The sequence below is a fragment of the Pleuronectes platessa genome, chromosome 7, assembly GCF_947347685.1.
Source record: "Pleuronectes platessa chromosome 7, fPlePla1.1, whole genome shotgun sequence".
NCBI lineage: Eukaryota > Metazoa > Chordata > Actinopteri > Pleuronectiformes > Pleuronectidae > Pleuronectes > Pleuronectes platessa.
The window spans coordinates 3,827,986-3,844,000 of NC_070632.1; the positions used below are offsets into that span (position 1 = coordinate 3,827,986).

At 42.8% G+C, this 16,015-nt stretch overlaps 1 protein-coding gene across 1 annotated transcript in view; it reads right to left on the minus strand.

Moving 5' to 3' along the window:
* The window catches only part of hydin (HYDIN axonemal central pair apparatus protein), a 56,353-nt gene that overhangs the window by 27,056 nt on the left and 13,282 nt on the right, over nt 1-16,015 (minus strand). The window contains 19 exon segments of the mRNA XM_053426366.1: nt 97-173; nt 790-964; nt 1,055-1,270; nt 2,543-2,852; nt 5,675-5,895; nt 6,025-6,114; nt 6,769-6,912; nt 7,037-7,180; nt 7,268-7,565; nt 7,847-8,085; nt 10,908-11,060; nt 11,619-11,783; nt 12,675-12,810; nt 13,481-13,581; nt 14,119-14,360; nt 14,524-14,591; nt 14,783-14,935; nt 14,937-15,004; nt 15,303-15,421. Coding sequence (XP_053282341.1) covers nt 97-173; nt 790-964; nt 1,055-1,270; nt 2,543-2,852; nt 5,675-5,895; nt 6,025-6,114; nt 6,769-6,912; nt 7,037-7,180; nt 7,268-7,565; nt 7,847-8,085; nt 10,908-11,060; nt 11,619-11,783; nt 12,675-12,810; nt 13,481-13,581; nt 14,119-14,360; nt 14,524-14,591; nt 14,783-14,935; nt 14,937-15,004; nt 15,303-15,421 — 3,119 coding nt within the window.

The following is a 16,015-nucleotide window of genomic DNA, read 5'->3' on the forward strand; positions in this document are numbered from 1 at the left end:
TTTGGGGTGAATAAAACTCTGTTTCCTCATTGCCTCACTCTTGTTCCCCTGCTTTACTTCAATTGTTGTTTATTTTATTACCAGTGTGCGACTGACCTCTGCTGTCGATCCTTCACCATTTGGCTCCACAGTTGTTCGGGCCTGTTGCACCACGTCACTGTAGCACTCGTTTGCTGCAAGAGAATCATAGTGTCAAATCACAGTCTGTAGATGAAGATGGACGACATCATAGTTCCACTAAAAACGAAGCCAAATCATCTGTATCGCCCCCTAGTGGCTGGCTGCAGTAAAAGTCATAAACCCTGCATCCTCCATGTTTGTGAATGTGAAATTGACTAAGGAAAAAAGTCATGTTGTTTCCTCAATTACATTCATTTATGTCTTTCCATCATCTGACACATTTTGGGTGAAACATGGATTAGCTGCAGCACTTGGGACTAAAACTCTGTTGTAGACAAACAGCTCTGTTCAGGAGCTGATTCTTTTTCCTTGTGTGAATCGATAACCTATTACACTGTGTGGTGAGCACCTTGTGTTTACATCTATTAGCTTGACGAAGTTTGTCCATTCCCGTGCTTAGAGAAGAACTCCTGACATTGTTCACAGGGTTTAACATCTCCTGACATGATAATTGCACTTGGGCAAACAGAAGAAACTAATATACAATTTATCTTTTTGTTGGCTGTTGCAGATGCACTTTAAGACATATTGCTGTAAAATCTAATCCCCTTAGCTTGTTGGGTGAGGACACAGTCATGTGTGTGTGTAGGAGTGTGTGTCTCTGCGTACACAGGTTTCGAGGTAGGTCCAGGCTGATCCTTGGGAACACTCCCTCTCCAGTCACAGTGATGTCCTGAGCTGGAAGGAACGCCACGTTCAGCTGGAGCCGCTTCTCAAAAACCTCCGGGGTGCCGGGGAGGTAGAGCACACGCAGGCGCTGCTCCGCACCAGCCTCGATGTGACCCTGACACACACAAACACACACACAGGTCAAATCCCTGCATTCATAATGATTGAACCCTTCCTATCTGAAATTAAGATCATCTGAAATTACCGAGGCTGGGACGACCATGGGCTGACCAGGTCTGACTATCTGCAGCTCTTCATTTTCTCCATTATCTTTTGCATCTTGTTGTTGCTCCTCCTCTTCTGAGGCCTTCCGCAGAGCTGCTGCCTCCTCCTGGTTTTGTGGGTGTGTGATGTTGAATCTGAAGCCCACTTTGCCAGTATTCCTCAGGGTCACCTCACCTTCCCCGACGTGATCGAAAAGCTGGAAGGAAAAGAGGGAGACTGAGATGTGACAGACTTTCCCCTGCGTGAAGGGGAAACTCCTTCACGCAGTGTTTTCAGGTGGAGTGAATGGCTAGTGAAGGTGACGCACTTATAGTTTATGGTAACTGTCAAGTATCTATATTAACAACCAAAAGAAAAAACACATAGAAGGTAAACTGTAAGGATGCTAGAACGCAGGGGTACTCAAAGTTACAAGATGAGCTGATAAACAGGAAGTACACACAAAGCTAAAGGGAGGGGAGAGGGGTGTGACACATTCGGGTGTAGGTTATCCAGGAAGCAGGAAATAAGAGGAAGGGAAGTGACCTGACACCAGACCAGAAGAGTTTCAAAATATAACTAGAAACCATACACAAAAACACGAGCAATGACAAAAAGGTGACAACTCAACTCAAGGAGGAAATAACCGAGACACAAATCCCAAAGTCAATAAACACCAACAGTTTCAAGACATCAGTGAACAAGAGAAGGAGAAAGCAAGAGCGAAAAGAAAGCTGGAGAGAATAGAGCTGAACCGACCAGAAGGTCAGAGAATCTTCTGCTGAATTGCTCATTTCAACCAAATAAAAAATCAATATGTCTTTGTTTTGAATATAGATGATAAACTGGTGTGGATGGTCTGAATACATAAAGAGGGAAGTGCAGATCAAACTGCGGAAAAACTGCACAGTGACATTCAAGGTTAATGTGATTTGTCTCGTCTCTCTTTTTAGTTTGAAAACATTGAGGTTAAAAGTCTCAGCAGAGTTATTGTGACTTTAAATCTGATCTGCACTTCTCTGACAGTTTGTCGCTCAGCGTTTGATTTTCTGATAATAGAATAAAAAAATAAAAACAAGTGAAAGCAGGGAACAGTGAGATTGTTTCGTTGGTCAAAACAAAAAGGACAAACGGCCGTGATGCTGCAAACGTGTTCGCCATGCAAAGTCCCAAACAAAACTGCAAACACTCTCCTCAGGCGTGTGAGTGTCAGTTTGAATATGCCAGTTTGCATCGTTCCCTGAGGTTTTGCACAAAGAAAGAAATCTCATTAGTTTTGTCTGAGAGATCATGTGTCACACATGGGTGAGCACACAGATGGCAACGGGAGAAGGACGAGAAAAAAACAGGATAACAAGACGACGCGGAGGCAAATCAACACAAAAATAAGAAATGTAAAATAAAACCTCTACAGAGTTTTTCTCTGACATGAGCAACCCAAGAGCTCAGAGGTGAACTCAGGGTAGAGGAGCCTTTGGATGGGACGTACCTGCACACCCAAGTTGACGTGGGTGAAGTCAAGGCTGTAGCTGATTACTGACGCTTCTCCCCTGAGTTTCATTTCATATGTGGGCCCCTCCTCCACATGGCACAGGGCTGTCACCTCTCTGCTGATGTGTGTGTGGCCATAGAAAGACAAATTCACGAGCTGCTGGTCTCCAGGCTGCAGGCGACCGTACAACGGCAAGACGTCAAAAACCTCATCCACACCAGTCCTGGGGTTCAGGGGATCTAAAGAGGGAGGAGGATGTCTTCTCCCATCTTCAGGCACATTCTCTTCTTCTGGCATCTCTGTCTCTCTAAGATAGTGAAAGAATGATAGAATAGATGTTTTTCATTTATTTTTTCGTACAATGACAGAAAACCTGTACTAACAGATATAAGATATTGTAAAAACGACTCCAAGAAATGTGAAATTGTTCCAGCTTCATGAAAATGGGCAGATAAAAGCTTCAGAATGACGTATCTACATAGAAATCCTTGCAACCAAGTTATGTATTTATATTACAGCCTATTGTATTTCCAATACATCATTAACACACACAGTTTTATAATACCCAAGTGCAGAAGGAACTATTTTACCCCACAGAACTCCGACTCTCATTTTCTCTGTCTGTTCTACTCTCGCCCTCCCTCTGGGATCAGATTGGGTGTATCCATCAAGTTAATTAAACAGAGTGTTCTATAATTAAGAGGAATTTTAATAGGCAAGTAGCAGGAAACAGGTCAGGATAGATTGCAGCGAAGTGCTGAATAAACATGGAAGAGAATGAAGGAGATTTAGTGAGTGAAGCCATCTCAAAGCTGGACTGGTCAAGTTCTATATCAAATCACCAGAATGCTGGCTACGCTTCACTGCCAGTGTGTGTGAATGTATGTGTGTGTGGGTTGTGTGTGTGTGTGTTTGTGTGCATACATATAAAGCAACATTCTAGTGCGTACTAACAGTCGTCTGCCCAAGAATACTTCACTTTTGGTGTGTCAGCATGAGTGAATTGTGGTGACGCAGCCAGCAGGGGGCACTGTTGTATGGTCAAATCTGTGATGAATGTTATTATAAGGGATGAACTGGTCTGGCCTCTGGAATCATAAATTAGTAGGTGTTGCAGTGGGAGAAGTGAGGGTGAATAAATTCTGTGGGTCAACGTCTTCCTTTGATGGTTAAGAGTCTGTCCAAACCCATGGAAAACATTTGGCCCCATGCGGAAAAGAAGGAGGCTTTTAAAAAATGTGGGTCCTCTTAAGAAATAGTTTAAAACCCACTCGTGCGGACAGAGGAACAGATGGTGAGACAGCAGATGATGACTCTGTAAGAGCTCAGCGCAAAACAGAAATAGCGTACACTGCCGTTCTCATCTCTCTCTCTCTCTCTCTCTCTCTCTCTCTCTCTCTCTCTCTCTCTCTCTCCCTCTCTCTCTCTCTCTATCTCTCTCTCTCTCTCTCTCTCTCTCTCTGTCTTATCTGTTCTTTCCTTCGTGTGACTGTGGCTGTGTTTTCCAATGTTCAGCCCCAGTAAAACTCATCAAAGCCCACTGAGCCACAAACATCTCACTTGCAGCAGATTGTCAGGGAAAAAGGAACAATGGGAAGCGAGGATGAGAGTTGATGATGATGTCTTCTTCTCCTCTCATTAGGACAGGAAGACAGGACAGAGTTCGCTCTATTAAAATATCCCTCTGCTAAAAAGGCAGTGGTGTAATTACTGATAGGGATGTAATTAGCTTAACATGGCAAGATAGTGAAGGTGCTGTGAGCAAGAAAGAGAGACTTAAGAGAGGGAGAGTGTGCACAGTGAGGTCTCCATTTAATTAGCCAGATGGCCTGTGAGACAGATTGTTAGGAAAGGTCACAACGTAAGAGGAGAGGAGAGGAGAGAAGGATTAGTTAGAGAGCAGAAGAAGCAGTGGAGCCGAGGGAGGAAAATAAAAAAATAAATAGGTGATGTAAAATCCTGAGATTAAGAGAAAGAGAGGTGCAGAACGGAAGAATGCAGATAGATGAAAGAGAGCGGGAGGAGGAAAAGACGATGGAGGGCGATAAATCTTGTGGAGCTGTAGCAGGTAGTTGGTTCAAGGCCACGGACAAGCAGACTACTATAGTATTCACAGTCCATCTCAAGGGCGGGGGAGTCGAAGCAAAGGCTGCAGAGAGGCGTACTGTAACTCTTTGTGGAGAACAGAGAACAGAATCAGGAGATTTGTCTTCCCAGGCTTTCGATTCAGAGACTTTAATGTGTAACTACGGAACTAACTTCTCCCAAAAGACAGTTTAATATTAGTTGGGGATTCATTCTGTTCCTGTCTCTAAATCTTGTGTTTGTTCTGCTGTTTAACTTAAGAAGCCTTAATGTTTTACAGTGCATGCAAGTAATAAAAGAATTTAAATGTTCCGTGGATAAAATTATAGAAAACAAAATCACATCACTTCAGGGAGAGACCTTAAAAGAAATACATGTTTCTCCAGTTTTCTTATCCTGACTTTGTTATTTTAACCTTATAGTTCAAGTGACAACTGGAACAATTTTGAAATAATTCCCGAAAGGCAGATGTAAGATATCATGCTCAAGAGGCCAAAAAACTCTATAAATGAATCCACCCTAATCTTGAACATTGGACAACATAACAATTCTGACACATTCATTGAAAAAAAAAGCTTTGTGTTCACGTGGCAAAGAAGAAATTCCTTTGAGGCGCTCACGAGACACTGTGTTCACAAGAGACAGATGGATGGACATCCTGAAAACATAATGCCTGCAGCCATAGCGGAGGCATCAATGAATCTGTCCTGGTGCATCACTTGTCCTGGGTGAGCTATCGGTCAAATTAAATAACAAGTATTCCCTCTACTTGCCAGGTCATAACCAGCAGTATATACACGCTACTTATAAGTCACTGTCTGTATTGTCCTTTGATATCACTTGGATGTTTACCTCAATCTATTTGAATATTCTCTTCCTTAGCCTCTCTATATGGCTTTTTGACCCAGGAACAGCTACCCACATCCAAGGGGAAGATGTCCTCTTCGCTAATCTAATATTGTATGTTATACAGCATGCAGCTTTACACCACTTACTACTCCTGATAATGAATCAATTGAAAACTTATTTTTTCAGTCTACACACCTGAGGGTGCGGTGATTCTGGTTCTCCTGGAAGGCCCAGCGGTAGGACACAGGCAACTTGGAGCAGTTGGTCATTGTGATTGTTCTTTTAGTCTCTGAGTGGTTGAGCACGCAGCCAAAGTCCACTGTGGTGGAGGAGAAGTGCAGGTTGGGGAAGTGGACTTCAGCGTGCAGCGCCACCAAATCCTTCTGTGGGTGTCCCTCGTACTGCACCTCAAGGAACTGGGGGAAATGGTGAATTTTTGGAAATTGCTGCATACAATATGTCATTTGGCTCTCAGGGGAATATAATAAGAAATAGGAAAAACAAAGCATTGCATGGATCAATTTTACAAGATGCATCACTGTTACCTCCTCCACGACTCGTGACTCCCGATCTTGACAATCTGGATGAAAGCACACCCACAAGTCAGCCTGTTTCCCGTCACCTAAAGCCATGAACTGGACAAAGACATGACAACAGTTAAAACCAGTGGGTTAACAAATCAACAGGATTTAAGATCAGTGGCCACACAATGTGGATGTGGACTTGCTCGCTCGATTAAAAGAATCATTAAATCAGGATTTTATCTGATGACTACCAAGGGAAAAGTTCACGACCCTTTTAAAAACCCTCCTACTATTTAATGAGACGTTTAATGTAATCCTGCCACGGGACCTGGTCCTATTGGCCTGCCACAGGCTTTTTAATGTGGATTCCAATTGTGGATTCCAATAAAACTTTCATGCCTCAGATATCACAGACTTAAAAAGCAAGGGCATTTGAATGAGGTAGAAAATTAATATAAAGTCGTGAAAGGAAAGAGAAGGAGATGGAGTTAAAAATCAAAATATAAACAAGATCACTGCACCTGTTAAATAACCTGTTTCAATTTGCAATCTTTCTTTCCCTTTCTAAGAAATGTATATTCACTCAATAACATATCTACAATAAAAATAAATATAACTTTACATTAACATTAGCGAATTTTCTAAAGGGCTTCCTTACTATTTTTAAAGTAATATGTTACAATCCCTCTAAAACTGATTGGTGGGTCTTTAAATATGTGATCTGTATCTTTGTTCCTCAAATACAGAGAAGAGCATTGTGTGTACCCTAGTGGAAGCTGAGCTCTGTGCTCCGGGGGCGTCACACAGAGAGAATGGCTCCACAAGAGAGAGCTTCATGGACAGGTTCAGAGACGACACGTTCTTCAAGACCAGTTTCTCATAGAGAGGTCTGATATCATTTCCTGGAACCTGTGAGACATAGACACACATTGCTTCTGTGTTTAATCCAGTTATATAAAGACACCATGCTACAGCACCTACACCTACCAGTCATTATGCTTCATGTTAATTAATAAGTGATCCTTGGACTCACCTTCTCGATGTAGAAGTTCAGCTGTTTTGAGGAGAAGTCGAGCACAGGAGCAACAAAGCGACAGGTGACATCTACAGACATGAGCACCTCGTAAGAGCCCTGCGGACCCACGATGGCTTTGCACAGCAGACGCTCCTGTACAACCTTGAAAAACAATAACACACGTGCTGTACATTCACTGCAACGACTTCAGTTTATTCAATTGGGCCTGCAAGCTGCACACTGTGTTACCTTGTTTGAGTCTGAGGATCCTGTCAGCACCATATCAGCCGAGCAGCCTGGGAAAAGCTCCAGCCGACAAGGCATGAGGCTGAACACTGGCTTGTCTCTGTGACAGGAGAGTACAGATCCACGCTTCTGGACATCCTTCTTCTTGGGGTCCGAGATGGGGGGCAGGACGGGTCGACCAGACAAGTTGTTCCACCTGCGGGTTTTGGTCTGGGGCGGGTTGCCATCAGTCCCCCAGTACATCCGGTGAACCCTTTGGCCTTGGTTGGTCAGCTTGAAGTGGTACTGGCAGGGCTCATGGCTAATACAGAGGACACCAAGGACATGAGGCAAGTTGTGAGGTAAACATTTTCAATTCTAAATCATTACATCATTGATATTAAAGGAACACCATGTAACTTTTAGTGAGCAGCAGCGCCCTCTGCAGCCTGTTGGGCAGAATGTGGGCCATGTCTGAAAACATTCTCCATGTTCACACTCACTCAACCATCAAACTTATTTTGAACCTGCTAGTTTAAGGTATACAAATTGCATAGTGTTGCTTTAAGTCATAATTAGACTCATGGTTGAAACTTATTTTACCTGAAGTATGTCCCTAAGTCAAGGATTGGGGCAAAAGGCTTGTCACTGACAATGGTGGTGCCGGTGCCTGTGGCAGACAGTGGGACCTTGAGTGTTCTACCATGCTGGATGGACACTTCCATTCTGTCCTGGAACTCGATTGTGTCCTTCAGGTGTGCAACTACACAAAGCTCCAGCTGGCTGTTCGGTGGTACTTCACCTTCACTGGGCTCCACACGCCAGAAGGACTTTCCGCGGCTCTGAGGAAACAAAAACAGAAAAGTGTTGCTACTATGGGATGTCTGCCTAGGGGTGGATCTGCAGAACAGAGATATGGGCGTAGTAACACCTACAGAAGCCACTTCCAAGGCTGAAATGTGATGCATGAAAAGATCTCCCTTGTGGGGGCACTCTCCTCTAACTGTTCTCCACAGGCCATTGAGACCTATGCTACAGATGGAACTGGAAAGATAGATGTGTATATCATGTAGCTGCATAATCACATCAACCTCTCAGTGCGGCACAAGCGCGTAGAGATAAGAGCAGAGCAGTGGCTCCCTGCCTGTCTAACATAAGATTAAATATCTCCTTACTGTGATAATGATAACGGAAAGTATGATATATGTGCTGTAGTAAAGTAAACGTACAAAAGCAGTAATAAATGAACAGTTTAAAAATAATTGTTTCCTATCTACATCCTGACATAAGCATTAAAAGGGGACTGCGGCAGGACAAGCTCCATACTCCCCAGCTCGGTGGACTGTTCGATTGCATTTATTTGAATAAAATCCAGCGTAATGAACAAACAGGTTTAAATCTAATGTTCCTCTCCGGTCTTTCCGCAGAGCAGATGGCCTTTCACTGTGCTCGCTGTACTGGATCTGACCAATCGAGATCACAATCAATGTTCTGTACAGCTTCTCTGCTGATGGATGGCGAGAACATAAACATTTAATTGGGATTTGGAAAATAAGCTTCCTATAGACGCAATGAAGCCGAGGCACTTTCACTGCCTGTAGGACAACACAATAGATTGCTGGTCAGTGGGCGAATATGTCGTCACTCAAACACTGCAATTGGGATTTGTGTTGTCTCACTGAAACTAATACTGGACTAGGGAAATATAAATATTTTGATCGACATCTGTGTTTGAGGAAAGTCCAAGGAAACAAATTATGTGAAAAGCCTCAAACAACTTGACCAGCAGTTGACTTTGAGAGTCGCGGATCACTTTCTCAGCGTTTATGATCGGCAGGAGGAGGCAGTGGAAGCCAACTTGGGGTTGGTCGATACTAGGGTCAACCGTGCTAAAGGGGTGGGTAGAGTCTGAAGAGCCGTGAGAGCAGGAGGTCGACTCCCTGGAGAGCGGCGCAGGACGACTAGAATCTCAATAATCACATCAGATCTGCAGCATCCCACAGCTTTATTACAATTGATCGCTTTCGTGTGCAGCAAAAGTCAGACGGGTTCTGGGCTTTGCTCTGCAACTATCAGCAAAACATCACACTGCATAAATCCTGCATTGATGCTGCAGCCAATGTTTCTGTCAAATATTATACAGCATGACTCATTCAATATATTGTTATGTGAGCAATACAGGGCAGATGTTTCTGGTGGATGGCAAAAACAGACAAACATTTTGTCTGAATTTCAAACGCATCCCTTTTATCAGTTCAGAAAACAGCATCCCCGTCCTGTATGTATGTTCTGTTTTAAATTTGTTTTCTAACACTCTATATGTCTTCATATCTGACAACTGACAATAACACTAAAAGTCTAATTATGTGTTAGGTGAAGGGTTTTCTACTCAAACTGCAAACTGTGGTGCTGGAATTTTGTCAAGATATTTGTGAGAAGATAATTAATAAAAGCCTCATTTTGGCGATGGAGTCAAAGTTAGTTTTTCACAGAGATAAAGAGGAAGTGTGGAAACCTTTCCGCAGCACCCCTGCGATCTTCTGTCATCAAGTCTACTCTGTGGCTCCCTGCCAGCCTATTGAGCTCGATGTAATGTAATTCCAGGAGAATCTGCATCGATTGATGCTTCAAAGTGCAGAGGAGAAACTCCTTCTCCACGCTGCCTCAGAGGAGAGGACAGGGTCACACAACTGCAGTTACACCAGGGTTTGCCTGTGTATGTGTGTGTTTGTGTGAATTTCTGTGCGCGCACAGTCATGTCTATGCCGGCGTAGGAAGTATTGAGGCATTGGTTGCAGTCACAAGTTTGTTCCCGATGGATATCAGGCATCGCTGATAAGGTGATGCGCTGTGAGAGAAGGGCTTTCAGGAGGAAAAGGGAAACACTCAATATGATGAATTGTAGATATCACGTTGCCGCAGAGTTTAGAGCTTCTTTTACACTGAGTCAGCATGATAAGTGAAAACAGGTGGAACTCAGCTATTCAATCTTGCAACACGTTATAAGACTGTAACACTGTAAACAAGAGATTGTGTTAAAAATGTTCATTGTTGAGAGGGTCAGGTGAAAGGAAAGAGAGGAAAACAGTGGAGCTGTGGTTGACCTTGTGCTTAAACATCAAAAAACTATTTTGTGCATTAAATTTCCTAAACATCCCAAACTGCAGGACAGTTAAGATTGAGAATTATTTGATTAGTTTGCCAGATCTTGATCGCCTCTTACATTTATGTCAGTGTTAATTGATCAAATGTCACCGTCTGAACGGTTTATAAGGAAAATCCTTTACGCTCCGGGGATAGAGCTGGAATTGAACAGGCAACTAATTATTTCAAGAGCTAACAAGGCATTGAACCCATTAACTGATTAATTACATATCCAATTCCACTGAAAATGAATTAGTCACAGGAGCAGGGGAAGACAGACATAACGTTTATATGAGAAATCCAGTTGGTGAATGGAAACGCAAATGACCCGTGAAAGAAGGTAATGCTGCTCTTAGTTCATCCCCATATACTCCTAGACTCTGTAACACTCTGCTACTCGATATGCGGGCTGGGAAGTTGCTTCTTTCATCCTGATTTCAGTAGAAAATGCTTTTTAGCCTGATGCTATTCATTCAGTATGTGAGGTGTGAGGTGAGTCGGTGTTGGCAGAAGTTTGTACCATACGAGCCCTGAAGTTGGCTGGAGTAGGGGACTGGTTCGACAGTTGGAGGGTCCTGGTGACGTCTGTCAGAACTGGGATTTTGCCGAAGTCCAGCTGTGGGTTTTGAACATGAACAACTGGACCCTGTCCAATACTCGACAAGACCACCTCCTAGGATAGAACACAATAGAGTCAGGTTAATAGAGTTTGATATTGCTGCTGGTATTCATAAGTGAACATACTTGTATTCAACCTTGGACTGAATATGAAGATGGATGATATGACAGCTTCAGTGAAGCTGGCTGCAGTACAGATAAACTCTGCCCTGTTAGCAGACGGGACATGGATCAAAATAAATAATCAGTATACGTTATATAATTTTTTCTCAAACATGGCTCCTGTCATCTTAGCTCATTCTTTTTTAAGTGTTCATGTTAAGTTTGTTGTAATTATAAGAGATGAAACATCCAGATTGACATGTGACTTGCTGACCTCAATACTACAGGTCCACGTCATGATCACTACTGCAAAGACTGTGGCTCCAATCGATGCCAAAGCACAAGATGCCAGTGTCCATATGGGATATTCTCACTTCACAGGAGGAAGTGGAGACATGTTTTCCCTCTTTACACACAGTCTATGTGTTTAACCTACAAAAGCACCGCTATAACCCGGGAGCACACACATAGAGACACACATAAAGACACACAGACGCACACACACACTGACCAGGGGTGGATGAACACTGCCATACACTGCAATATGTAGACTGTGCTGCAGCCTTCCAACCGCCTTAGTCAGCAGGAACACGGGAACCATCTCGGAAGTGTGAGGGAAAATCACTCCTCTGGGTCGAGAACTGCCAAAAAGCTGTGATGGATTCTCCTCATATTCCTGATAGAAGAAAGTTCACAGGTAGAAATTAAGATCTATTGTTGTGCATACAGATTAAAAACTCTCCACTAGGGCCATAAATCAAATTAAGCAAAATACAGTTGTGCTATATGTTTTTGATCTCAAATGTGTTTTTAATTAGATTAGATTAGATTAGATTAGACACAGCCAGGTGGGTGCTTTTACTAGTTTACCAGTTCTTATGCTAAGCTAACGCGCTAGTGGCTGTAGTTTATTTATAAAAGAAAGAAGAGTGATATCGATCTTTTCATCTTATTCTTGTGTTTCCCTAAATGTCTGACTTTATATAAAATAAACATTATATTCAAACATACAATATGTAACTTTGGCCACTAGGTGTCTCTTAATCAAAACGATAACAAAAGCGCTAGTGTGATGATGCCATAAATCAGCAGGATCATGGGAGTTGTTGTCTTCAACACTATCACAGATGAAAATCTACCTGACAAGAATCATGTTCACAGAAGTGGTTACGGAATTAAAGTTTGAATAATGAACGAATTCAATCCTGATCCACTAGGAGTGGCCGATACAAACAGTCTGAGGCTATCTGGAAAAAACTGATATGATGGAAATAGATGAAGCCAAAATGAAACATCAAGATACCTTGAATAAAATTGAGGATTAATTGATGGAGACATTTGGGATCAGTACACAAAAGTATATAAATCTGGTCCAGTTGTTTTTAGACATTGTATTGAGGAACTGTAATACATATTTAAAAAGTGTTAGCATTCCCTTATGTTGCAGCACTGAAATGCTGGAAATGAGCCACTGTATTAAATATGAATGACTGGGCCTTGACGGATCTTGTTCTATTAATCTCCCCCTGTAAACACCACGTTATTTCAACAGCGTCAGTGACCTCACCTGGTCGAGCAGCCCGTAGCAGACCGGCAGAGCGCTGGGGTTGCTGAGCCGCACTTGCTGTTCATAGGAGTAATTCAGGAAACATCTCTGAAAGTCCAACACCGGGGTCTCCAGCACAATCTCAGGCACAACACATCTATCATCGGAGGGAGAGGCGGCCGACAGAGGGGAGAAGAAAGAGCTTTATTTATGAATCACAACAGTAATTGCACGGCGTCGTGCCAAAACGACAGACTATTAATTAGAACTGTTTCATAAATTTACAATGACGGTGATTGCCTAGAGGAAGTCAGATTACCGCCCCGTTCTGAGAGATGGTGCAGGTGACATTCAAATGTATTATCATGCAAATTAGGCTCTGAATATTTAACACGGACTTGGCTGATTTGTCGACACCTGTGAGCAGGTTCAGTGGACTTTCATTCACAGCTTGTCAGAGAATGAGCGGCAGCACAACAGAGGTGACTGCAGGAGACAACTTAGTGTAGTTTCAAAGAAAGGCTGATAAGAGAGTTTGTAAGAATCAAGATAAAGCTCTGCTGCCTTATGGCACCTTGTGACACAGCTGTAATACATTTTATGTCAGAACACATTTTCATATTTATCATCTGGGAGGAGATGATATGCGATCTTACAAGAACAGAGGGAGGGTGGTTCATTTGTATTCATTCAGTTTTTCAGTAGATCAGGATCAAGTAGTTTTATGGCACTTTAGGACAAAAATCTGTGTTTATGATCTAAATGTGCAACTAACTTCAACTGATGTGTGTTTGCACATTAAATCATTTGTGATTTGCACTTCAGACCTGGCATTGATGGGCAGAGTCATGATCTCCTTCCCGACACCGTCGACATCCACCACCAGCGCCAGCCTGTAGCTCCCGGCTGTGTTGGAGCACAACGTCACCTGCAAATATAACACACACACACACACACACACACACACACACACAGACACACACACACACACACACACACACACACACAGTATGAGACCACAGGATGTTTTAAATATGCAGTGTTTTATTACTAGTGCTAGGTGAACTTTACAGATTAAACCGAAAAATATATATGTTACAGTTTTGTTGGACGGATGAACTGACATCATTTAGACTGAAAACACTGTGAACAAAAGCATGTTTGTTGTTAAAGGTTAAGATAAACTTGAATTGACTTTTTTGGAAAATTGTATGTGTGTGTATTTTGTGAGATGGTTTTTTCAATCACATAAAATGCATGATGTCTCTATCTCGGAATGAAATGACTCAGCACAATCTTGCCCTTGAGTGCCCCACAAAGAAGTTGTGTTATGGAAACACATTGACAGCTATGGCAGCACATGTGTTGGGTCAGGTACAGCTTTACGGGTGCGTAGCTTATAAAAATAAAACAGAGAACAATGTATATACATTTAAATAGCTTATTCCTAATTTTTTAAACTTACCTTAATGGTGACATCGGACAAGGCCCGAACAGAGCCGACGGCAGGGTTGACGGTGAACTCCACAGGCCGTGCATGAACGTCTCTAGCAGCGCTGCTTCGCCAATTGTTTCTGGACATCTCAGATACTTGTTGGGAGCAACTAACACTCGGCGATCCCAGTCCATCTCCAAGGACACGTAGGGCAAAGGTCATCGGCACCAGAGAGGTATTGAAGAGGGTGCAAACCGTTGTAAGTGGGAAACCTGCAGAGAGAGTAAATGTGAGAAAACTTAATAAAGATTGCAAAGGTGGAAGAAAGTAATCAAAGGAGGATGAGCTGGAAAAAAATTCTTTCTGCATGTTGAGAAGAATATAATATATCTCATTAAGCAAATGAATGAACACAGGGAAAAAGTTGATACCCACCAAAGGCCACATCTCCAAAATTGAGCTCTGAGACATTGAAGTGGAATGTGGGACCTACGACGCAGCCCCTGGAAGTGAGGACACAGACGTGTGCATGAGAAACACTGACAGCAAGTTGAAGGATTCTTAAAGAGCATCGTGCATTTGGTGGAAAGTGATATTTCTACTAGTTACCCTGACACAAAATGAGTTTGTACACTTGTTTAGATGATTCAGAAAGTTCCATTACGATCTGAGTTACAACACTGGCTAACTTCACCTGAAGGTCAAGGTAAGTGGTCTGGGCTGCCCTGTGACAGCCAGCTGCAAGTCCTCAGAGAAGGTTCCCAGGATGCGACTATGGAAGGTGACCTCCACAATCTGGCAGCCCCCAGAGGGAATGACACCTTCCTCGGACTGAAGGAGAAACATCGCCAAAAGTGGTGTCGGGACATGACAGCTGGAAGGGGCCATCAATCAGCCCCTTGTTGGACACCAGTACCTGGACAAAAACAAGGATCGTTCAACTCTTGAATCGTGTTTATCTTGTTCGAGTCCCACACTAATCAAGTAAATACAATATCTGTAACATTTATTTTTAGGAAGCAGTGCTAACCACTTTACCAGCGTGCCATGCAAAGCTAGAGAGCGACTTTTGAAGATCTCATCAGTGACATCAGCGAATGGTTGTTTCTTAATTCACGAGAACGTATATGGTTACAAATGTAACAGCAAGTTGACTTAAAAACAAATAAATAAATGTGAGGAATGCAACTGCAGCGTTTCCTTAACTTTCTCACCTCAAAACAGTTTTTGCTACCGATGAAAACATTTTTCATGTCCAACAGGTTGTAGTTGAGGCGGAGTTTAGGTCCCATGCCCTCAGCCTGGATTGTGAGAGGTAACCGAGATTCACGACCTGAGATTAGATAAAGGACGTACATAGGAAATATGAATTATTAAGTCAGAGGCAGAGGAACAGAAAGACGGAGCGAGAGGAAAAGGAAACAAGGAGGTAAAAAGTGTAACAACAAAATACACAGGCTGCAGGTGGCTTTGATGGTTTTAGTTAAAAGATTGACCAGATACAAAAATGTCTAAACTCTTTGGTAAACATTGGATTTGCTGCTACGTCCTTCTACTTCTTTCACTGTAGACTTGGACATGAGAGCTCTGTCCTTATGTTTTGCTAATAAGTTGTTAAAGCTTTTTGCAAAGTGAGGAATCAGGGTAGAGTCATCTAAAGTCCAGCTGCCACCGCCATGGACAGGTCAGGTCATCCCCCACCTCAGAAAACATGGAAATTCATGTAAATCTGGCGTCCGGCTCAGAAGAAAAACGTGAGAGGCCACATGCAAATTTGCCAACAACCTTTTTTCCACGACTGGGATGAGATGAATATACCAGCGCCTGGTGACCAGATTGACTCATATGAAAATTAGATCAAGTAACAATGAGTCCTCCAGGGCAGGGGAGGGGTAATCTGCGGTGATTCAAATAAGTAGTTTGATTG